Source organism: Muscardinus avellanarius (genome assembly GCF_963383645.1).
Source record: "Muscardinus avellanarius genome assembly, chromosome: 1".
NCBI lineage: Eukaryota > Metazoa > Chordata > Mammalia > Rodentia > Gliridae > Muscardinus > Muscardinus avellanarius.
The window spans coordinates 197,635,565-197,660,334 of NC_137786.1; the positions used below are offsets into that span (position 1 = coordinate 197,635,565).

A 24,770-nucleotide genomic window follows, 5' to 3' on the forward strand; every position below is an offset into this window, starting at 1 on the left:
ATTTCTTTCAGAGTTTTAACTGATATTTAAATTTTTTCCTTCTTAGACAGTAGATTGTTATCAAAAGTTTTTGGCCTGATATAATCTTCCAGATTATTGTCTTTTTTCAGAAACTTGGGGATCTGTGGTAAGCATGACATCTTGAAGATAGAAAAGTCTTGTTTTCTTACTGTTCTCCACCTTGTGGATCAAAAGATAGAAACAGAAGTAGTACAGTCAATTCCAAGCTAAAGTCATTTCCAAATAAGAGCAATTAATATGAACTTAGTGAATGTTTGGAAAATATAGAACAGAATTATACTACCAGGCTCTAATCTGAATAAAGGTGTAGCTATGTATGTCCACCATAAGAGCAGAATTTCCCTTTCATCTCGATAGGGTATGTAAACTCTGTATCTCACATTCACTCTATCGTTGGTGACACTAATTTTGTTAGTTTGTATAGCTGTCTTTTAGAGAGTTGAAAATCAGGTATCCAAGTAGAATATCAAGATAAGCAAAGATGATGAAGTAAAAGTCAAGCGTCTTATGAGAACATCTGCCCAGATTTTGTGTTTTGTTTTCTGAATGAATTTTGGCACATCTACTTCCATTATCAAAGAATGAGATTTTGCATTTCCTTTGAAAAAAACTTGAACTATTCAGTGTTTCAACACAGCTCCAAACTCTGAGATTAAATATTCAAATACATATATGGTTCACTGGACTAAAACAACATGAACAAATGGAATTAAAGTTCCATTTTACTGAATGAAATCAAGCAAAGAAAGGAGGCACATGATAAAGAAAACAAAATAAGACAAACCAAAAAGGTACTTTTATCTGAGTTTTTAAAATAAAATCATATAACACTAAATATTAACATTAAATTAAGCTGAGCTTGAAAGAACATTCTCTATCTGAAAGAAAATTGGAGAATAATTGCATAGTAGTGTGTTGTATTCAATTGTGTGCTTCTTGGATGCTCATTAGACAAGTGAGCTTAGATTATTATCATGTCATCACATCAAAGTAAAAGACATTTGGTAGAAGATGTGTGTTTGTGTGTAGATGGATTCCAAAATTTACTGGCTTACTGCCTTTTCTTCAGACAGAAAAAAACAACACACAAAACATCAGGACCCCTTTGGGCACTGAACCATCCCCTGATTTTTATTCACCATCCCAAATTGCACCAGAAATATTACTGTCCCCTGAATTGTCCCAGAATCATCCCAGGGGGTGGCAGTATCATGGACCTCTTCAGGAAAGTATGAATAATGCCTCTTTTACAGTCCAGTGATAATTTTATCAGTAGATTTTGTTTGGGTTTGTAGGAAACTATATGAGAAAAAGACAATAGGAAGAGAATGCAGAGTAAATATTTAAAAAAATACTGTGAGAAATTAATTAATAACAATAATCAAATTTTATTTTTAATTTTTAATTTTTTTGTGGTACTGGAGATGCAACCCAGGGGCATTCTACCTCCGAGATACACCCCCATTCCTATTTTTGTCTTTTATTTTTGAAACTGGGTCTCAATTGAGTTGTGAAGGGCCTCACTAAATAGTTAAGGCTGTCCAGGAACCACTATCCTCTGGTCTCCGCCTCCCGACTGCTGGGATTACAAGCGTGCACTGTCACGCCCGGCTAATAATCAAGTTTTAGTCAAAAGAATACACTATGTGTTTGTCATTCTGGATATGTGGACAATTAATGCCATACTGTAAAGTTCTGGCATACCCCTGAATTTCCAAAGAACTGCCACATGGGGGAAACTACTTTATTATATAAATATGATAATAAGTTTGTTCATTCTACAACTTTTTGCGAAAGAAGCGTTTTTTTCCCTTTCACTACTGTAAACCAAGTAGTTTACAAAGAGTTATGAGTGTAAATATATTGTCTCAGTTTTCTCTCAGTCTATGAGTTATGTTACTTGAACTAATAAAATTTTTAGATAGAATCACAAAAGAATCAATCTAATACTATTTTTTTATATTAGAAATATCACTATAGCTCAAGGTTCTAGTGTGAATTTATGCCCATTATTTACCTTGATGACTTTTAAAAACCTAATCCAGGTAGTAAGTAATAAATTTATCCAGAAGCTATAAAGCCTAAAGCAATTTGTATGATGACCTTGGTAGTACTAAAGTACATACTTACTAGCATGTAGTGTTATGTTAAGGTGTTTCTGCTTGTTTGTTTGTATGGGTATTAAAGATGAACATAGGGACATTGTACTTCTGAACTACACCCAATTTAGGCTGTCCTCAGAATTGCGATTCTCCTGCCTCAGAGTCCTGAGTAGCAGATTACAGGCCTGTGATAATGTGTCCAGCTTCAAGAAGAACTTTAGAATGACTTAATTCTTTGCTATGTTTGACAATAACTGACTTTATAAAAAGACAGTTCATGATTACACACACAGATACAAATATATACACACAAATATTTGATATTGATTATCTTTAATAACTCAGCTTATAAATTTCAATTAAAATATATTTAAAGCTGGACATGGTGGCACACACCTGTAATCCCAGTATTTGAGAGGCTGAGAAAAGGGAATTGTATGTTCAAGACTAGCCTTGGCAACATAGAAGACTCTCAGTATCCTAGAGAGACCTGCTTAAAAAAAATGGCTAGAGGTATAGCTTGAAGGTAGAATACCTGTGGGTTCAATCCACAGAACCATCAAAAAGAAAAACAAACAAAATAATTTTAAATATCCAAGAAGGTTATAAAGCCAAAATTTCAATGCTTTTTAAATTGATAAGTCATTTTTTTTAATCTCCTCAGTACTGAAGTAAATCAGATAGTTCGGCTTTCTATTTTGCTGCTCAATTAAAAGATAAATTTGAAATTTCTGCTTCCCAGAATAAGACAAGATATGATGAATAATAGGCCCAGAGAATACAGAAGAAGGGAGCCAATATTATAGCATTGACTTTAGGATTAGTCCGAGAACAGAAACAGCTGTGCCCATGGATGTTAATGATAATCAAGAGGACAGACAATGAGAAATTCTATTTTCCCGGGTAGAGGCCTTTCTCCTTGGGTTCTTCTTATTATTCACTGTGGGTGAGGAAGCCATTGAGCTGCTGCCACTGGCTTTGGCCTCTGTAGTTGCAGAATTGACTTTCCTGCAACAATAGCACTGTGTACTCTGCTTGATGTCTTTTCACACTTTACTTTTGAAAGGGAATTTAGGGCAAGGGTTTTTGTCTGTTTTTTTTTTTCTTCCTTTTTCCTACCTCAAGATTTCATTTCAGTGGCGCACAAGAAGAAGAGTGTCCTTTGTGTCCTAGTGTTTTGAACAGCAAATAAAATGAAAAGATGCTCTGATGAAGGGGAAACATGTGTTTGAATGGATGATAAAGTGGATCTCTGTACTGAGCGTGCATGAACAGGCTTCTGTTTTGTGCTGTTCAAAGTCTTCACCTGCATAAAGCATCCTTATCTTTGTGGCAACTGATATGCTACCCTCTGTAGCGCCTTTTTTGTACAATTATTTGTCAGAGGATCTTGATTCAACCTGTTTTCTCTCTGCAACAGATCATGAGGAAAACCCTCATGGGTGGGGGAAGGTGTGCTAGGGATGTGCCAGGGGAGTGTGGGCAGCCACTAGTTCCTTGGGCTTCTCTCATGATTTTTGTGTTTTTGATTCCTGCAAGATAATTTTTTATGCCACATACAACAGCAATTTATCTTCTACGATATTTTTTCAATGTCATTTTTGAGAAATAACTTTCCTCTGTGAAATGTCAGTCCTTAAATCATAATTGACTACCCTGAATAATATTTCAAAATTATCCAGTAGAAACATGAGCAACATAGTCATACATCTGAATGGATTATAAGATGGTAGAGGCATCTTATAAAAAAAAAGTAAAAAGAAAGAAAAAGTAAAAAGTTATATAAAAAAAACCGAAGGAAACATGAGCAAAGGTTATGAAGAGCCTAGGCACAAAAGATGTAAAAATTCAAATAAATATGGACATGTTGTGCATCTTAGTGCCAACTTAAATAAAATTATAAAAATTGGCATAATTAAGAGAATTTTATAGTTAGTATTTGCATGTATATAAAAACCATAATTATCTACACATTTCTGAAAAGATTTGGAATATGTAGTTCTCTGCAAGGCAACTGGAAATTATATATCAAAGACCTCAGAAATATCCACACACTTTAAGTCATTCTATTTCTAAAAATTTATCCAAAGAAAGTTTATAGAGATAGGTATCAAAATGTCCATCAAAATATTTAAAAATAAGAAAAGAATCTATAATACTTGATATTATTTTAAACAAACTTAGTCATCCATAGATACCAACCAAAAATACTAATCTTGAAACCACTTAAAATATGAGAGCTGGGCATCTTGGTGCATGCCTATAATCCCAGTACTTGGAAGGCTGAGTCAAGAGGATTGCAAGTTCAAGGACAGCCTCAAGAAGTAGTGAAACTATTATTAATCTAGCAAGATCCTGTTTCAAATAAAAAATAAAATAAGGCTAGGGGTGAAGCTTGGAGGTAAAATGACCTTAGGTTCAAACCCCAGTAACATAAAAAATATAAGAAAGATATGATGTACTATGAACATGAGATCATAATTTTTATCTAACATATACATATTTCATATTTTGAATTTGAAAGAAAAATAGTAGGGCTAACAGGATATTTTCATATATATATTAACAAACTTTAAATATTAAGTAGTTATGTCATGTAATCTGAAATATAGAAAATTTTATTTATATTAGGATACAAGTAGACCAACTTGCATAGAAGATTATTTATTGATGTAATTTTGTATATTAGCATAAGGACCTTTTCATATTGTTGAGGTTGCACTGACATTTTGATGATTATGGAATTTATACTGCTCTTCTGCATCTAGGACAGATTTTTGCATACTGTGTGGAGCATATTCTAACCTTAGGTGTTTTTGTAGAATGCTCACTCTGACCTCTTGTGTCCAAACCTTATTGACATGTAAGTCAGCACCTGGAGACTCTTTTTCAAGCCTCTTTTTTATTAAGATTAATAATTGACTTTCTTATATGCCTTTGATATATTTAAAAGTGTTCTTTAGGTTACAAAGATGACCATGGATATATTCTCGAATTTAAAAGTATACAGTATATCAGACTAAAAACAAAATAACCTCCTCATACTTGTAAAACAAATACACTTTTGTGATGTAAAACAATGTTTGGAAGGCTCCCAAAACAGAAAGATTTCTGTTTTTAGTTTCAAAGTGATAGAAAATTTGTTAGTATTGGGAATCATTCAATAGTAAAATTGATTTTTAAATATTTTAACCACTTTTTCTAAAACAATGCTGAATATTTTCCTATGACTCATTTTTACTTAAGATGAGAGATCTATAATTTATTATTGCTTTAAGTTAACTTAAAACAGTAAGTTATTTCATAAAACTGATGCTCTAGCTGGTAGTGGTGGCACACCCTTGTAATCCCAGTTCTTGGGAGGCTGAGACTGGAGGATCATAGGTTCGATGCCATCCTCCACAGCTTTCTGAGGCTCCCAGCAATTTAATTTGACCCTGTTTCCAAGTAAAATATAAAATAGGTCTAGGGGCATAGGCCAGAGGTAAAAAGTCCCTGGGTTTCATCTCTGTATGACAACCCCCCCCAAAAAAAAAAAAAAAAAACTGATGCCCTTGTAGGATTTGTTTCTAAGATTTCTTTTTTTAAGTATGAGTCATTTTCTTTAATTAGTGATGTTCTTGTTTGTGAGGTTTATATGTATCTTATATTGGCACACAGATTTAGAAATTATAAACTTACTTTTTCAGATATTGACTTATTATTCTTCAATTTGGTGATCTGGGAAATAGAAGATAAAGAGATGAAGGGGGTGCTTTTAAATACACGCTGTTTCACTTGCTGTAACTGTGTCAATATCATGATGTTATTGGATGATTGTAGGATTTGGAAGACAGTGACTATTCTTCATCTATTTCTCTGAGAAAGAATCTACCCAGCGAGAAAAGGGTTTGCTCTCTGCTGTGTAGCATGCAAATGTGTGTGTTGTGTTTGCATATGACGTTTTCACTGTAACTGCTCGTGTTTGTATTTGTTGTGAGCTCTGTCTTCTTTTGATGCATCACTCTGATGAAGAGTTTTACAAAATCCTTTGTGTGATAAAACGTTACTCAGCGTTTTATTTCAGAGGCAGGTATTATCTACTTGCAGTACTGGTTTGATGTTTCCACACAAAAGTTTCACTTAAACATATTCTATTTTATACTTTAAAGTCACTGATTGCATCAGAAAAAGAACCCATGCTTGCCTTTTCCCAACTTGTTTTTGTCGTTGTCTTTACTGAGGACTATAACAGTATTTTTGTGGAGAAAAAAACCATCTTAGTATTAATTTGAGATAACAATTTCATTATACCCATTCAGGTTTGTTATTTATACTCTTATATATGTTATTTCTTGTTTTCCTAGGCTGATCTTCAAATTTGGGTACTTATTTTAAATACATTTTTGTTTCAAAAACTATTTTATTAGAATTTCAATTCAGGTTTTTTTTTTTAACTTTTGAATTCAGGGAAGCCCTTTCAAATATAGCCATTTCCCCTGGAACAATATTAAATCTGTTGAAATAGCTGAGTGTCTCCCTGGAATGAGAGTTTTATCAAGGACTAGACAAAGCTAGGACTGAACTAGAAAAGCTAGCAGCCTTGAAGCTTTTAAAGGATTGAATTTTAACTCCCCCAATGCTTGATAGTCATAGCTCTGTAGTCAATAAAGGGCAGCTAAGCAGTACACATGGGCTACCATGTCACTACTAAGTTATTGTTATGTAACTAATATATTATTGCTGAGTTTTTAAATGATCCAGTAATATTTGAATTCAAGTCCATTTACCTCAAAGATTATGTTATGCAAATTTTTACTTTGAATTGATTTTATATGTCTTCAGGGTTAAGTAAAAGGAACAACAAACTATATATAAATAAATAATAAAATGAATGAGTATGTAGATAATAATAAATATAAATATACACCAACCCAGAAAAGACTCCTGTCTATGGTTGCTATTCCTAGTGATGGAGACTTCCGCTGTTACTCCGTTACTCTTACTCTGTTCACATGAGTGCTAGAAAAGAAAAGGAAACCTTCATTTCCGGTCATTTCTCAAACTTCTTGCAATCAATTACATACACTGTTTACAGACTTTCCACTGTTGGTGAGATTGCAAATATATAGCCCTTCTTTACATGATTTATATGGATGCCCTATTTTAAGTCATTTATACTTGTAGATAATGTTTAACAAATCACAACACATTTAAATATTTAGTAGCATAGGTACAAAAATTTAAGTTTTGTTACTCAAGTTATGTTATTCAAGTTATGTTAACACTGTCCTCATGGCACGTTAATGTACTCCTCCCCGGGGACATTTTTTAAGATGCAGATATGGAAATTGCTGACATTGGACTCTGCAATTTGAATTTCAACTAAGTCTCCACGTTATGTCAATACTGCAGATCTGTAGACCCCACTTTATTTTCAAGGCTGAAGCATTTACTTGTTTTACCATGTCCCAAGTGCTCTTAATCACATGATTACCTTAAAAGGAAAAGCAAGTCGTAGGCATGACACTTGTCTTAGAAATTAAGAACTTAGGCAGCCTTGAGTAGAATCCAATTCCTCTGACCTGTAGTTTTACAACATCTTCTACCCTACCATTCTTCCCTGATGTGGAAGCCATTAGCTTAGGATGTTTTCTTAATTATATAACATTTAGCCAACAATGTTTTTCCCCCCAAATTTTCCTCTTTAATAAAAAACTAAAAAAAAAAAAAACTTGTTTCCTTCAAAACTACCACAAATATTGCAGCCTCTAGTTATATAGAACCCAAATGAGCAACAAAATATTCATATTCTCATTTCTTTGCCCATCTGTTACAACTTAATATATTTAGCTAAACTATACATGCATGGTCTAATGCATTTTGTCTGCGCAGATTCTGTGACACTGAAACTCTACCCCTTCCTTAGCAGAAGGCCTCATTTTCTATTCCGGGAGTAAGCAGCATTCCATTTGACATTTGATGCCCATGAGATTTTTATAGAATCGAGGTTATGAGATTGAGTCTCTTGCCACATATTTTTGAATGAGGATCTGTGTTTCTTTTCTCAGAGGTGTTCAGCGCTATAATTTTCTTTTTTGTTTTGATTACTTAAAAAACAAACTTTTTATAATAATCACTATTGGCAAGAGAGATTTTTATTTGTTTTAAAGATAATTTATTCAGCATAAATACAACTCTGAATTCCTGAATGTAAAGCAATGCCACAATAACATAATGGGAAAAATGTTTTCTACCATACAATTCAGAGCAATTCAAAGTTTCTTTTGAAAAGACAGATGAATATGTTTAAAAGCCACAGGGCATACAACTCAATGCAAAGGCTTTAGCTCAAACTATGCATTAAGACTTACCTTTCTAATCATCCTTTTAATCATGCTTTTCCTTATAAGGTAATCATGTGATTAAGAGCACTTGGGACATGGTAAAACAAGGTATGCAATTGGTTATTTACTATTCTAAAATCTACAAAACATAATCCACCTTGATATAGACTCAACAAAATTATTTTATTCTCAGAGGCAGAAGATTGATGTTAAGATGTTTGACATCTCAAAAGACGAAACTGTCCAAATATAGTTATTATTTAAAATTCATACTTAACACAAACACATAATATCTAAAGGACATCTGTTTTTGCTGTTGTTTTGGTACTAGGGACTGAACCCAGGGACATTCTGTTTCTGCACTATACCCCTGGCCCTTTTTATTTTGAAACAGGTTTTCATTAAGTTGCTGAGGTTTTCCTGGATCCTACTTTCCTCCTGTCCTAGACTTTTAAGTAATGGGATCACAGGTGTGTGCTACCATGCCTAGATGGATACTTACTTTGTACTTGTCAATATATCCTGGTAAAGTCCATCTATTTAGCCCAAAATTTGAGTTTAGAACTAACCATCTCTGATGTAATATCAATGATAAATTATTAAAAATACATCTATTATCATAGGACCAGTATAAATTACTGTCTCCCAACAATTTTTTTCTCATTCCAGAATTTTTTTCTACCATTGACTATAGTGATTTACACATTATAGGTGCAAAAATTCTTATAAAAAATATGATAGCTGGGCATGGTGGCTCACACTTATAATCCCAGCACTTGAGAGGCTGAGACAAGAGGATCCAGGCTTGAGCCCAGCCTCAGCTCCTTAGTGAGGCCCTCTGAAACTTAGTGAGACCCTGTTTCAAAATAAAGAATAAAAATAGGGTTGGGAGTGTAGCTTGGAGATAGAATGCCCCTGGGTTCAAGCCCCAGTTCTGAAAAAAAAAGAAAAAGAAAATAATATAAGTATTAATGTTAATTGACTAAACCATATGAAGATAATCTTTAAGTAATTATTAATAACAACAAAAATAATATTGAAGAAAACTAACAGTGAATCAGTATTTACCATGTGCCAAGTATGTATTGAGCAAAATATTAATATTATTTTGTTTGATCATCATAATAATCTTGAGAGGTAGTCAGTATTTCTTTTTTTAAGTAAAGTGAGATTTTATGGAATAAACTTTCAAAATAACACAAATAGGAGGTGTTAGAGCCCCTACTTCCTCTCAGATCTTTGTGTGGATTGAATCCCACAACCACTATATTCTTTCCATTTATTGCTCAGTTTAGAAATTGCCTTAGTATGCCGGGCGTTGTGGCGCACGCTTGTAATCCCAGCATTCGGGAGGCTGAGACCTGGAGGATCGCGGTTCGCAGACAGCCTCAGCTACTTAGTAAGGCCCTCTGCAACTCAGTGAGACCCGGTTTCAAAATAAATAATAATAATAATAAAATAGGGCAGGGGTTGTAGCTTGGAGGTCAAATGCCCCTGGGTTCCATCCCCAGACCCGAAAAAAAAAAAAAAAGAAAAAGAAATTGTCTTAGTACAAAAATAAGAGTCACCTCTTAGGTATAATATACATTTACCTAAGATTTTGCATTTAATCTTACATCAGTATTCTAAAAGTGCTTTCTTTTGTCATTAAACATTTACATATTTTAATATTTTGCCATTTCTAAAAATGTGAGACAACGTTTTGGTTTTTATTCAGTTCGTGCCTCTTTACAATCCCATCACCAGCACAGAGTTGTCATCATCTCTGTTACTGTGAGGTACAGCAGCAGCCAAGGAAGTACTCTATTCTATGAAGGCATTGTGTTAAGTCACGCACCTCAGTCACGTACATCTATAGACTCCATTCATTGTTTACCTATCATCCTTCGCTGACATTTTAGGCCAGGCATGATATGTCTAATATTTTATAAGCCTTTATATTATGTTAGGTAGTATTATAGCTATATTTTGAAACAATATTGCTGCTTTATAGAAGACATTTTTTTCAAGAAAACTTAAAAATAAAGCACTATCTGTTAGCATTCCCTCCAAGAAATGATGCCGGGGAAGACGAGTGTGTGTGTGTGTGTGTGTGTGTGTGTGTGTGTGTGTGTGTGTAATTGTATAGGCTGATTCTATTGAGATGATAAAAAAAGAATAATGTTACTTTTCAGTTTGCCAAAGTGATTTCCGAATGAGTCCAGGTAGACTCAACATTTGGGTTTTAGAAGGCAAAATCTGGTTCAGTTCCACGAATGAGAAAACAGAGATGCACGATAATGATGCAACTTTCATCCCAGATGCTCTTTCTTACATTGCCCACATTGTTGTTTGTCTGTATAACAAATATTATTTTCCATAAAATATACCTATATCCACATCAATGCTCGTATAGTCCTCAGAATATGTGAAAGTTTGTTTCAGAATCATCAAATCTGTATCAGGTATTACTCTTTATAATTAATAATTGACTGCACATTGACACAATTTGATCAGTTCGTGATTGATTTTTATTTTTTTAGCACTGCTTTCATCAAGAGATGCATGGATTTTTATCTAAAGCTCCTGGGGCTTTAGCTACCTGCTTCACATGGCTTTCACTTAAGATGAGGGTATTAGGTACCTAAAAAGCTTCTTTTTCTCAGTTTTTATGTCTCTCTCCCTCCTGCTCAAAACTCCTGTTTGTTATTTGGTACCATGGACACAGTCTAAAATAAAAAAGGCCTGAAGCTGAAGAAACTGTTAATCTAGACAGGAAAATTGATTTTCATATGTTTACTTCTGTTTTTGTGGCATTTGTTATTGTTCTCTGTTTGGAATTGTTGTTTGTGTGATATTACAACGTTTATATTACCTTGCACTGCTGTTGATTTAATGTAGTAAACTTAATAAAATTGTTATTCTAACCACAGCCAGCTGGTACATTTGAAACTTGAGGTAGGGAAGTTCTTTATGCGAAGCCTCTTTAATTAGAAGTAATTCAAGGCTTCCCTTAGTAGTATTTTGTGACAGCTTGGCCGTGGTTAACTGAAGCTAAAATTTGCATAATCAACAATGGGAATATCCTATAGTTCATAATTTCCATAATTCTGTTTTAATGAGCACTGCTAATGGAATTACAATTTATATACAAAAAGTGTAAAAGTGACATTTTATCACCAAATAATAATTAATTCATATATCTGTTTAAAGTCAAATGAAATTACATTTTTTATAAATCCACATAAATGTTTTCATTTTATTTCTAACAAATTCCATTATGGTGTTAATGGACCTAATGTTGCCACTACTATATTTTGTGGAGAAAAAGAATTTGAATATTTAAGTTTATTAAATACAATAATATTGAAATACTGTTATAAAATTGCATGAACTAAAATTTAAGAACTAAAACAATATTACTATTTTTAATTTATTAATAAACTGGTATTTTATTTATTAGAATACCAATCATAAAATTTGCTAAAGGTTATTCTAAATGCCAGTTTTTTCAATATCTGTTTTCTTTATTTTATGACAAATATATCACATTTTAAACAGGAAGATCATGGTTCAAGGATAGCTTCAGCTAATACTTAGTGAGGTCCTTTGCAACTCAGTGAGACCCTGTTTCAAAATAAATAATAAAAAAAGGGCTGGAATGTAGCTTGGAAGTAGAATGCTTCTGGGTTCCATCCCCAATACTACAAAAGAAAAAAAAATCCTAATTTGGTTAGACAGAGAGAGAGAGAGAGAGAGAGAGAGAGAGAGAGAGAGAGAGAGAGAAGAGAGAAGCAGAAGTAGTATTTTCTTCTCAAACTCAGTAAAAACAAGATTTTTCAACATTATTGAATGTGTCCAAAGTTGTAAGTAAAGTATATTTATTGAGTATTTGGATTATATTAGAATAGAAATACCAACTCATAGAAGTCTTCCAGTGTGCTCATTTGATGGACACAGAAGGCTGACGGTATACTGGTATGTATCTTCAAAACACAGTCAGTGTTGAAAGTGTTTCTTTCCAAAGTGTTATTTAATCAGATTTGATTAGGTGAGACATCAAGTTTTAGAGTCTTTTAGTTTTGACATTAACCTTCAGGGATTAACAAAGAACTGTGGCCTACAGTTTTTTTTTCTTTTTCATTGCATTATTTCTGCTAAAATTACCGGTTATGAGTAAACTTAAGAAATTAAAAAAGGACATTCCTTGCTTCATAGTCTTGGGTGTGCTGTGTGATTTTAAAGATTATAGCTGCAGCTACTTACGTTTCAAATATCGACTTACAAATATTAACTAGTTGATGAAAATAGTTTTAGTGTGAGAATTACTCAGGGTAAGAACTCATGAGACTAATAGATTTGGGCAGAAAAGGTAGAAAGAGTTTTGAAAACTATTGATGCCTGTAGATGTCATAGAGCTATTTGTAATGAGAAGTAGGATGCATCCTATGAGTGTCAAAATAAAAATCAGTTCATTTACTGGGTCCTGAGGCATCAGGTTGGGGTGGTCATCAGCAGGCTCTATTCCTGTTGGGCTCCTTTACAGTCCCTTCTATTGTAAATTTGTTGACTTCTGTCTTGTCTTCCAGTCCTCCACAAGCAACCCAGAGAAGTGTGTCTTTGTTTGCTAGAGCTTGGCCGGATTGCAGCCAGGTAGGTCAAACTGCTGCTACCACTGGGAGACAAAAGACCAATCACTGCCTCCGAGCCATAGAGAAGCTTGCTGGATTCTCAGTGCTGACATTTAGCCTGAATGTTGAGAAATGGCTTTTTCAAATATGATGGCTTTAAACATCTTGAGAGCAGTTGTTCAAACAAAAAGCATGTCACCAATATTCTGAACATCATGGTCTTGTTATCAAAGACACTATGTCTAAGCATTTGCTAATGTCCTATAATCAGAGGCTTATTCCTTTAAATCTATCCTGATGGGATGGTAGAGGAGGAGGACATTGTACTTTTAATTTTATGTGAAAATTCTTCCTTGGAGGAAAAGCTGTTCCCTCTCTTGTGTTTCCTCTGCTTTCCCTTTGCTTGCTTCTTACTCTTAAATAAATTCCGTTTCTTTTTTTATTGTTGTTGTTCATTTTTTCTCAATTCTTCCGTTTATCACTTCACTCCTCAGCTCTTTTAGTTTATACTTTTAAATGGGAGGATAGTTTTTAAACTATTCTATATGTTTTTTTATTATTATATGAAGACAAATAGGGTGTTATTATGTATAGAGAGCTATTAAAAATTTCTTTTCTAAGGAAAATAATTAATTGCATCAATCATACCTAAATAAGCAGAATGGGGCTTATTAGCTAAGCAAATATGTTTTGGTTTGATGTTTCCCATTTATTATTATCTTACAAATCATCAGACTAGGCTTCAGATTGGGCTGTGAAACCCAAAGACCATGGGATGAAGACAGATGTGTTTGAAGATTTTTGAATCAAAATAAAAATTCAAAATTATTTAGAAGATGCTTTCTGATCTAAATTTGGGTATACTCTTAGGGCCAGATGAACCAGTAAAATATGGTGAGAGAGATCAGTGGTTGTGTATTCTTAAATAAAAAATGTATATGTAGAATCAAGAAAAAGAAAATACAAAGTGTTTTCATGTTGAAAAATTACATTATTACTAATGAACAGATCTTTTTTTGTGTGTGTATATGGCAGTGGGGAATTACCTAGCTCTTTTTAATTTTTTTGTTAAGTTTTAAACAGGGTCTTTCTTGCTAAGTTACAACCAGTTGTTAACCTTGAACCTATAATCCCTCTGTTGATGAAAAGATATTTTTGATCCAATAGAAAATTAACCTGTAGTCAGAAGTAATACCAAATTTTTAAAATAATCACAGTCAATATAATTTTAATGAAGTGTGAATCAGGTCTGCATTTTATTTTGCAACAATAATTAGGTTGACAAATATCTCTCTAATATTTTAAAATTCAAATTAAATATTGATTATCTCTCAACCTGGAGTAAGAAATCTGTTTGAAAAATTTGGGTATTTTCCTTCATATCTTTCCCTAAAAAATGTGCAAAGGCCTCAAGGGGAGCCCCTAGTCCTGGGTCTACATGGGTGTCTACTACTGAGGCACAGTTCTAGCCCCGGTGTCCCCCTGTTTTTAAGACTCCATTCTCCTCCAGTAGTGGCACTGGTGTTCCAAGAGGGAGGAAGACAAAGGTACTGTTACTTCTGGGACTCTGCCAAGGCCACCCCATCCACCAGCACCAGTCTCAGGGCTTCCGGCCTGCAGGAACAACAGCCTCCAGTCAGAGTTGCCTAGGCCTCAGCAGCTCTCCCCGAAACAGGGGAACTTAAAAATGTACAAGAGAGGAATAAATATGAAGTAAAATTGCAGTAATTGAGCATCTGCCACTGAATTGCTCAAATAAAACAAATAGGGATGCTCACAAGGTCCTGTTTAACAAAACATTATAATTCTCAGACTAAAATGCCAGATTCTTGGTTCTATTTTGTTGTTATATAGTCTAATTATAGGCATCAGATAAGCATCTTCAGGAAGTAGTGTGATGAGCTGGGAGTTGCAATTGCTCTAAAATTCACTGGGATTTGCCATTTCTCTCCATTTAATTTATAATGATTTGCCTGTTTTCTGGATTTTAATGTATTCCTTATAATTTTACCTGTTATTAAAAAAAAACTCTAATCAGGAATGAGGTTATTTTGTGTTTGAATTCAGGGGTAGTCTACCTCTGAGCTACAACCCAACTTTATTTATTTATTTATTTATTGTAGTACTGGGGATTGAGTTCAGGGACATTCTACCTCTGAGCTATACCCCCAGCCCTATTTCTTATTATTTTCATTTGAAACAGAGTCTCACTAAGTAGCAGGAGACCTCACAAGTACCTGAGGCTGGCAGGAAACTACAATCTTCCTGTCTCAGCCTCCCACGTATTGGGATTATAAACATGCACCACCACCGCAGGCTTCTTTATTTTGAAACAGGGTCTCACTAAGTTGTTATTCTTCTTCCAAGTAATGGAACTATAGATGTGCACCACTGTAGCCAGATAGGAATGGACATTTTTAATTGTGGGTGAGCCATCAAGGGAGAAGACATAGGCTGCTCACTGATAATAATGCCTTGAGGAATTGTCTGTCTTCCTGCTCTGAGTCTGACATCAATTGCCCTTTACCACAGGATATAAAACAAATAAAAAATCTTGGCTAGTGGAAGGGAATTGTAATGGCCTTATTGATTTTAAGGTGAAAAGTCCTGGGAATGTAATTAGTACAACCACCATGGTCAGTACTGAGGTTCCTCAGAAGACTAGGAATTAAACCAGCTACCATCCTTGGCACCTTTCTAAAATAATTAAAGTTTCCACAAATATTTTGGCATTGTGATTATTCTGGGTTACTGCATATCTGGCCACACTTGGGACATGTGAGCTGATCAAATGTTGATTATTAACAAAAGTTGGCTTGCAAAAAATTACTGATATTATAGTGGAGCCAAGTAGAGATGAAGATAATCCTTATACTATCATATTTAATTTGTACTTCCTGATTTTTTTCTTCTTCACTCTCTTGTTTGGTGTGAAGGACCATGGATTTGAAAAAGAAAATAAGCTTATATATCATTCATAATATTACTTCTGTTACCACACTCAGCATGGTTTTAAGCAATTGAGTATCAGCTGGATAGAACGAGTGAGCATTTAAGTATAAATGCCTACTTAGGGTTATCTCTGAATATGTTTGAGGATTCTTACTTTTGTTAGAAGCTCAGTTGTATTTTAGGATCGGAAATCCAATAAATCCAAATCTAACTCCTTGACCCTTGTGTTGAAGCTTATCAATAAAGGAAGAAAAAGGCCAGCAGTTGCTCCAACCTACTTGCACACCTAAATTTAGTCTTAGATATTTCTATATTTATTTATCCATACCTATGATTAATTTTTTGCTTACATTGCTCCCTATTCTTGTACAGAGGATCACATAAATTAGTGAATTAAAACCACTTTAGCCAAAAACTGAAAGTGATTTGGAGAGAACTCTCAAAGACCACAACATTAATTTGCACACAGAACAGATAATTTTTAACCTTAATGAAATTCCCAATATAATCTTGTGGATTTTATTTTTCATCCATGAGAGATAATGCTTCTTTATATATTTCATGTTAAATACTTACTTCTTTAAATTTCATAAATATCATCTTCAAAGCACTGATATCACCTAAGAAATGATTTCCAGAACATTTCTGCTTCTCTGCCAGTCTCTCCTGCATGGGGACAGGCAGTGAGGCTTCCTTGATACTATAGGCTTCTCTGAACTCTCAGATGGGAGAATGAGACCACTTATTTTTGTTCTCCTGGGTAAAATGTCTTTTTATTTTCAATTAAATAGAGCTATCATTACTGGAGAAGAAAATCCTTCTGCTAATATTTCAGACAAATGTCAGTGTCTGAATGTAAAATACGTGTTAGTCTTGTGAAAAATAAAATGCTCAGCAAAAGTAATTCAATGAAATCTCAAAGGTATTTTAATGAAAATATTTTGACAACAATTGATGGACAAAGAACAAAGTCTCAATTTTTTAGATAAATAGGATTATTTTTTATGATAAACAAAACTTTTTGTATTTTTGTTTGGTGTCATAATGAATAAACAATAGCATAGTGAAACTATGATTTTTGAATAGCTACATTATTTGGAACAAAATTTGCGATCATTCAAAAGAAAAAATTTTGTGAACATCTTTATTTCCTTAAATCCTCTATTTCAATCCATGAAAGAAAATTTATTAATTAACATTTTCTTTTATCTTTGATTTTAATCCCTAAATCTTATTATATATAAAATATTAATATATGAGGATTATTAATTGACTCATATTTAAAGCACTTGGGCTGACTGTGAAGAATATCATATAATTTCACATAACTGAAATTTTTTCAGATATTATTCTACCTTTAAGTTTCTTTAAAATATAAAATTATTGGTACAAAAATTATCTTTTAGGAATCTATAAACTATTTGTTATATGTTTTAAAAAGAGGGAGTTCCATTCATTTGTCTATAAAATTTGTTCATCTAACCCTAATAAATAGGCCCTGGATGTCTTTTGTTTGAAACTCATAGTCTATAAAATAGTTTGAGTAAATTTTCTACTTTATGACTGAGTTTTGGGAATTAGTTATTTCAACTAAATCAATCTCAAAAATTATGTCAAGTGTCAGAAAAATTAGTAATCTATTCCCAGCTTCTTATCATAAAGTCATTAATCATAAACCCTTTATCTAGCACTTTTTTAATAAGACAAAAATAAGTATATTCCTTTTGAGTATTCACCCTACTTTTGTATTGCTGAGGTCCACAGTTCTGAGGATTTGGTTTTATCAGAGTCACCTTTTCGGTATCTTTAGTTTGACTCTTATTTAGTTTGAAAACCACAGCTACTTCCTTATATAGCTCTAAAGTCCTGCTGTGGGGAAAAAAAAAACAACAACAACAATGGAGAACAGAATAAATGTGTGAAAACCTTACAGACAAAATATAAATGTAAAGTGGTATAGAAACAATCATGGAAGCCAAAATGAGGCACCGCTTTGGAAAAAGAAAAAAAATACCTATTTGAGGACTAAGTTACCTTGCAGGTGCAAACCCTGGATCTCAGGGGATTTTCAAGATTTATAGCCTGTTGACATCTCCAGACAGACAGGAAGCCAATGAGTCCTATTTAAGTGTGCATTTTAGGACTGGCTCTCTGGACCTTAAGCAGCTCAAAGTATTCAAGAGCCAATATAAGCAGAGATTTGGGGCTTAGTGTTGATTTTCTATGTTCAATGGCAGAGCTAATTTTCACCATTTCCAGATAAAGAAAAATCTCCTGGGCAAGATTTTCCACGTATGACTTTGTTACCGATTTTATTCAAACTTATTCTGTTTGCATTGGACATGGAATTGAGCCTGTCGTTACTATAAAAGCATAATTATCATTTCACTTTGTAAAAAAGTGTCTTAAGTCTACCTACAATTGCATATGAAATCATATTTTCCAATCGACCTAATTTATACTTCAAATACAGTGTTTTCATATGTGATTTTTAGTTGGCTGTGATATTTAGTGTTTTAAGTTCCTCTCCAGCCTTGCTACCAAGTTCATTTTATTCTCTTCAGAATCTTAAACATAACCAAACTGTATGCCATGATGGAACTAAGAATCTTCAGATATCTATAAAAATTTAAACGACTTGACTGCCGGTACTCATCTGGCCAGTTAATAGCAAAGCTGAGTGTGAACATCAATCTGCTAAACCACAGTCCTGCGATATTGCTGATACTTCACAATTCTAGAAAAATCTCCTTAAAGAAAGCTAATGGTACATTATTTTATAAGTGATAGAACAAGAACAATAATAATACTTTTCATATTTTAAACACTTTTACTGGTGTATTATAATTACACATCATAGTAAGGTTCAAAGTGATATAAAGATACACACACACACACACACACACACACACACACACACACACACGACATTTGTTATGTTTCCCTTCTAATTCCACCCTCCACCCTCCAGTGCTCACACATGATAGTGAGATTGGCAGTGATGCCTTCATATATCGAAATAGCATTATTTGAAGTTTCTTTTATAGATTCTTCTTCTTTCCTCTTCCCCATCCATCCCCAAATACCTTCCTGTCTTCTGCTGGTCTCCTCAATTATCTAAAGTCCCTTTACTTTCCTATTTTCTCTCTAGCTTCCACAAACATGAGAAAATATCTGACCCTTTGCTTTCTGAGGCTGGTTGGTCTTATAATATTCTCTAACTCAATCCATTTTCCTGCAAATGATATAACATTGATCTTTTTATCTTAATTTTTAGCTTGTTAACAATATTTAATTTAGTGGGATATTATTTTAAAAACACTGAAGACTTTGGTAACAGAATCTTACTGCCGCGATTACATGATCTTTATGAGGCCAGTTGATTTATCAACAGCAATCTCAGAGATTGTTCCATGTGTCAGACATTGTCCTGGGCATGTGAGATATGCTACTTTATTTTTTTTACTGCATTCAAAAATAGGAATTAGAAGCTAGATGCTATGGCACATACCTGTAATCTCAATATCTGGGAGGGTGAGACAGGATTTCAGGTTTGTGGTCAACCTCAGGAACTTAACAAGACCCTTTGAATTTTATCGGAAACCTGTTTCAAAGTAAAAATGAAATAAAATAGGGCTGAGGTTGTAGTTAAGAGGTACAGTTCCTCTGGGTTTAGTCCCCAGTACCACACATGTGCATGGATGTGCATATGTGCGTGTACACAAACACACACACACACACACACACACACACACTTGAAATAAAATTGAAACTCAGAAATAATTGTGTCACAACATCCATGGGAATGAGCTGCTTTATAGAGTACAATTTAATAATTATTAAAAAATTATCAATAGAAATCAGGGAAATAAAAATCAAAACTACACTGAGATTCCATTTAACTCTAGTTAGAATGGAATCATCAGTGATACAAACAATAATAAATACTGGCAAAGATGTGGGGAAATATAATTCCTATACGCTTTTGGTGAGAATATAAACTAATTCAATCACTATGGGGATCAGTCTGGATGTTTCTAAAAAGCTAGAAATGGAACCACTATGTGACCCACTATACCACTAGTTGGTATCTTTCCTAAAGAACTAATTTTAAGTTCATTTTAAACACAGGAACATTCTACCTCTGAAAAATACAAAAAGAAAAATACAATTTTGAGAGAGAGAACACTGACAGCAAAGAGAGTTCTCTCTTTTTTAATATTATGGAAATTATAGTTTACAAATCCCAGTTTTACATAGTTTTTCTAAATTATGTCTGTTTTTATTTTTTTTCCGAATAGCAGCATGTGTGTTTTCATTCTGTTTTTCTTAAAAGCTTAACCTATGATACTGTACCACCAAAATCTGGGCCACTAGGAGATACAAATTAGCAATGTTATTTCTTCTGTGTTAAGTCTTTATATTAAAAATTGGAGTTTAATTACAATATTAACACTGTAAAAGCTGGTGAATGTAAGCACTAAAGACTAAATTTTCCAGGGCTATTCATATTATTGCCTCATTTATATATTGCATTGAATATTTTAGTATGTTATGATGTTATTTATATATGTTGACACATAACACACAAGACAGGAATATGTGTTTTTCTCTGATTAAAAGATGCTAATTTGAGCTAGGCATGGTGATGCACATTTGTAATCCCAGTACTTGGAAGGCTGAGATAGGAGGATCACATGTTCTGGGCCAGTCTCAGGAATTTAGTGAGGCCCTCTGCAACCTAGTGAGTACAACCTGCTTCAAAGTAAAAAATAGCAACATAGAGCTGGGGGTGTAGCTCAGAGGTAGACCGTTCCTGTGTTTAAATTCTCCATACCACACAAAAAGGGGGTGCTGATTTCAGAATTTTTCATATAAATGCCAGAAACAGTTATTATGGTGGGTTTTTTGTTTGATTAGTTTGGCTTCTGGTTTTGTTGATTGAACCCAAGGCTTTTCTTCCTCCAACCTCTAACTCCAGTCCTTTTAATTTTTATTTTAAAACCAGGTCTCACTAAATTTCTGGGGGTATTGCTAATTTGCTGAGGTTAGCACCACCATGCCCAGCTATTAATGTTATTTATAAAAGACAAACTGTTTACCACTATGGGGACTCATAATCAAATGAAATATATGGTCATTATATCATTATAATTTATACATATATAATGATCTGGTATTTTTGAAAAGGTATGGCGTGGAGCCTCCTGGTTTGATAAAACTGGAAAAAGAAATTGAACAAGAAGAAACACTCTCTGCTCCTTCTCCTTCACCTTCTCCTTCATCAAAGTCTTCTGGAAAGAAAAGTACAGGAAACTTACTGGATGATGCAGTAAGTAAAATTGGTCAGAATTATTCTTACCAGTAGTGAAGTTGTTTTTTGTTTTGTTTTGTTTTGTTTTAACTACTAAACATATTCTGTAGCCGGGTGTGATGGCGCACACTTGTAATCCCATCATTTGGGAGGCTGAGACAGGAGAATCGCTGTTTGAGGACAGCCTCATCTACTTAGTATAGCCCTTTGCAACTCAATGAGACCCTGTTTCAAAATAAAGAATAAAAAATAAGTTTGGGGGTATAACTTGGAGGTAGAATGTCCCTGGGTTCCATCCCCGGTACTGCAAAAAAAAAAAAAAAAAAAAATCTGTATAATCTCATATCAATATGCCCTTACTCTATTTCAGTTTTCTTGAAGTTCATTTGAAACCTCTTTAAAAGTGTCTGTAGTCCTAAAATTCATTTTGAAATTTAAAACTGAGTCAGTCATTTAAAATAAAGTATCACTTAATTCTATGGAGCAGTATCTTAAAATTTTATAAAAATAAGTCAGCTCCCTGAAACTGGTATTTGAAAACACTTAGGCCTCATCGTTACTGGGTCATGATTTCTGTTTTTATGGAAGAAGAAGCCCAAGGCACAAAAGCTTGGAGGTTGTTAAATAGGGAAAATGAACAGGTGATAGAGAAGATAGCTGTGCTTTGTGGACTGCTGGCCAAAGGCCAGAGCCTATCATTGTTTTTTCAAGAACTCCACTACCTGAAATGCAGGATTCTTCATGAGGAAATGGAAACTTAGAAGCTGTGTAAGCAGACAAGAAAAGGGGAGAAGCTTAGATTCTAATACAGTTTATCTAACTCTCCAAGGTCTCTATACTATACTCATTCCTGGACTTAAAGTAGTTATTGGTTACAAGAAGTAGTGTGTTTGTCTATGTGTATGCACATGTCCCCATACATATATACTTTGAGTGCAAATATAAAAATATTAATGAAGGAGAGAAATAATGAGTGGTTAGGATGCTGCTTCTATAAAGGTTGCATTTATACAGTTGTAATTGTTTGTTAATTTTGTAGAAAATGGTAATGCCAAATCTATTAGACTGAAGTATGTCCCACATGCATAGGGAGGGTCCTTAAAACTATCACCAGAGTACCAACTATACAGAACAGGAAGGATTGTGAAGGACTGTTGCTTCTCTAGCTGGGTATTTCTTTTTCTAGGGTCTGGGATGTGAAAATGGCTGATGGACACTTTCAGATACATAAAAAGAAAGCTTTTCTTCTTTTGCTTTACTTAATGTGACACTTTATATTGCAGGTTTAGATGAATAAAAAAATGAAAATTGACCTAAACTATTTAGAGATATTTCTATTAAAAGCAACAGATTTAATAGCCCATCAAGGTATCTTAGCCAATACAATTTTAATTTAATTTCTTTTGGCTAACTGTTCAGTCCACTGAGGATATAAAAATAGGCAGGACATTTTAATTTAATGCTAAACAATATGATTTAAAAATCTTTTTAAGGATCAGTCACATGCCTTGCTTCTCGAAGGACTTAATTTTTTCTAAGGGAATTGAATAACATTTTAATACTATATTACTTTTGTGTATATTAATGAAAATAATATTTCCTTTGTCAATTATACCTTTTTTGATTGGGATTACTATAAAATAAGAGGCTCCTTCAGTATTTCTTCTGCAAATGTATTTTTTTCTGGCCTCCTGTACCTGCCCTTAGTCCTTCTTTTCTTAGCTATGACCTCCAATCATATTCTTTGATGCCTTATGGTAAGGGTTACAGACATTGAGGATTGTCTGGCCAATGTCACCATTTAACTCCTAATGAATCAATCACTGAAGTCAAATGACTTTTTCAGTCCTCACATTATGAGACCTCTTGCTGGCATTTGATACTGTGAGTCAGCTGATTATTGAAATTTCTCTCTATAGACATGCTTAAAACCAGAATAAACCAATTAAATGAACCTCAAATGCTTCTAAAATTATAGAAGGAGCTGGGCGTGGTGGTGCACACTTGTAATGCCAGCGCTTGGGAGGCTGAGACAAGGAGGATCAGACAGGTTCGAAGCCAGCCTCAGCTACTTAGTAAGGCTCTCAGCAACTTAGTGAGACCCTGTTTCCAAATAAATTATAATACAGGGCTGGGGGTATAGCCCGAAGGTAGAATGCTTCTGGGGTCCATCCCCAGTACCTCAAAAAATAAATAAATAAATAAATAAATAAATAAATAAATAAAATTATAGAAGAGTTTCCCATACAGTCCATTTTAGGCCAATTCTCAGTGATAGGACATTTCAATCTATTTTGCTTCTGGTCCAGGGTGTGTTTCCCAGGTTTTTTGCCCTCTGTTTTTTTAATTAATCATTATTGATTCCTCACCATGCTTCCTGTTCCTCCTCTCTTAAATCTACTTTTAAGTACTTTTTCATCCTTTAAAATTCAGGTTGTGTCACATTCTACTAAGTCTTTTCTTGACATTTTTCATCTTAGGAAAATGACAAATTACTTCTTTTTGTCTTAAGTATTTGTTTATAGTTAATGAGGGATGCACCTTATGAGGCATAAATATTTATTTCTCTCAGTATGCAGTCCATATTTCAAAGACAAGGACAGTATTTTATTAATCTTTATCTACTGAGTACCATTTTGCCAGATAAATAATTAACATATGTAGTTAAAGTTTAAAAATATCTTTTGCTCTATTTAGTGGTTTTGGCCATGTGCTCTGGCAACATGAATTTTCTTTCATTTCTTAAGACATTTTATTTAGACATTGCAATTATACATCCAAACAGCTCTTGGTATATTTCCTCTTCCTCCTTCACAATATATGCTAGCAAAATAGGTAGAAGTAATTTTATGTATTACCAAAGCATTATTTCAATTGTTCTGATTCTCAGTCCTCCTTTTCCCCTGCTGTCTCCCAATTCCTTTCCACTCTTCTATAGATCTCCACCAATTTTATCTTTAGCTTCTACATATGAGAAAAAACAAACAACCTTTGATTTTCTGAGACTGGCTGAAATTTAGAATACTATTCTGTAGTTCAACCATTTTCTTGCAAATTACATAATTTTTTTTCTTCTTATGGATGAGTAAAATTCCATTGTGTGTATTATACCACATTTTCTATACATGTTCATCTGTTGATGGACAATTAGGTTGGTTCCATAATTAGGCCATTGTAAATTGTGCTGCTATAACCATGGATATACATGTATTGTTATAGCATTCTAACTTTAATTCTTTTGGAAAAATACTGAGGAGTTATATAAATAGGTCATATGGTAGTTTCATTTTTAGTCTTTTGAGGAACCTCCATACTGATTTCCAAAGTGATTGTACTATTTTACAATTTTACCAACAGCGTATGAGTTTCTATTTCACTACATCCTCAGCAGCATTTATAATTATTTGTATTTTCATGCTTACAGAGTGGGAGAAAATCTTTTCCA

At 33.7% G+C, this 24,770-nt stretch overlaps 1 protein-coding gene across 2 annotated transcripts in view; it reads left to right on the top strand.

Annotated features, from left to right (window-relative positions):
* Positions 1–24,770, top strand: part of GAS2 (growth arrest specific 2) — a gene marked incomplete at both ends in the record, with an annotated part of 120,204 nt that overhangs the window by 34,537 nt on the left and 60,897 nt on the right. For both annotated transcript variants that reach the window (XM_080697240.1, XM_080697241.1), the window contains 2 exons: positions 13,018–13,081; positions 21,202–21,343. In XM_080697240.1, coding sequence (XP_080553366.1) covers positions 13,018–13,081; positions 21,202–21,343 — 206 coding nt within the window. The remainder of the gene's footprint in view (positions 1–13,017; positions 13,082–21,201; positions 21,344–24,770) is intronic.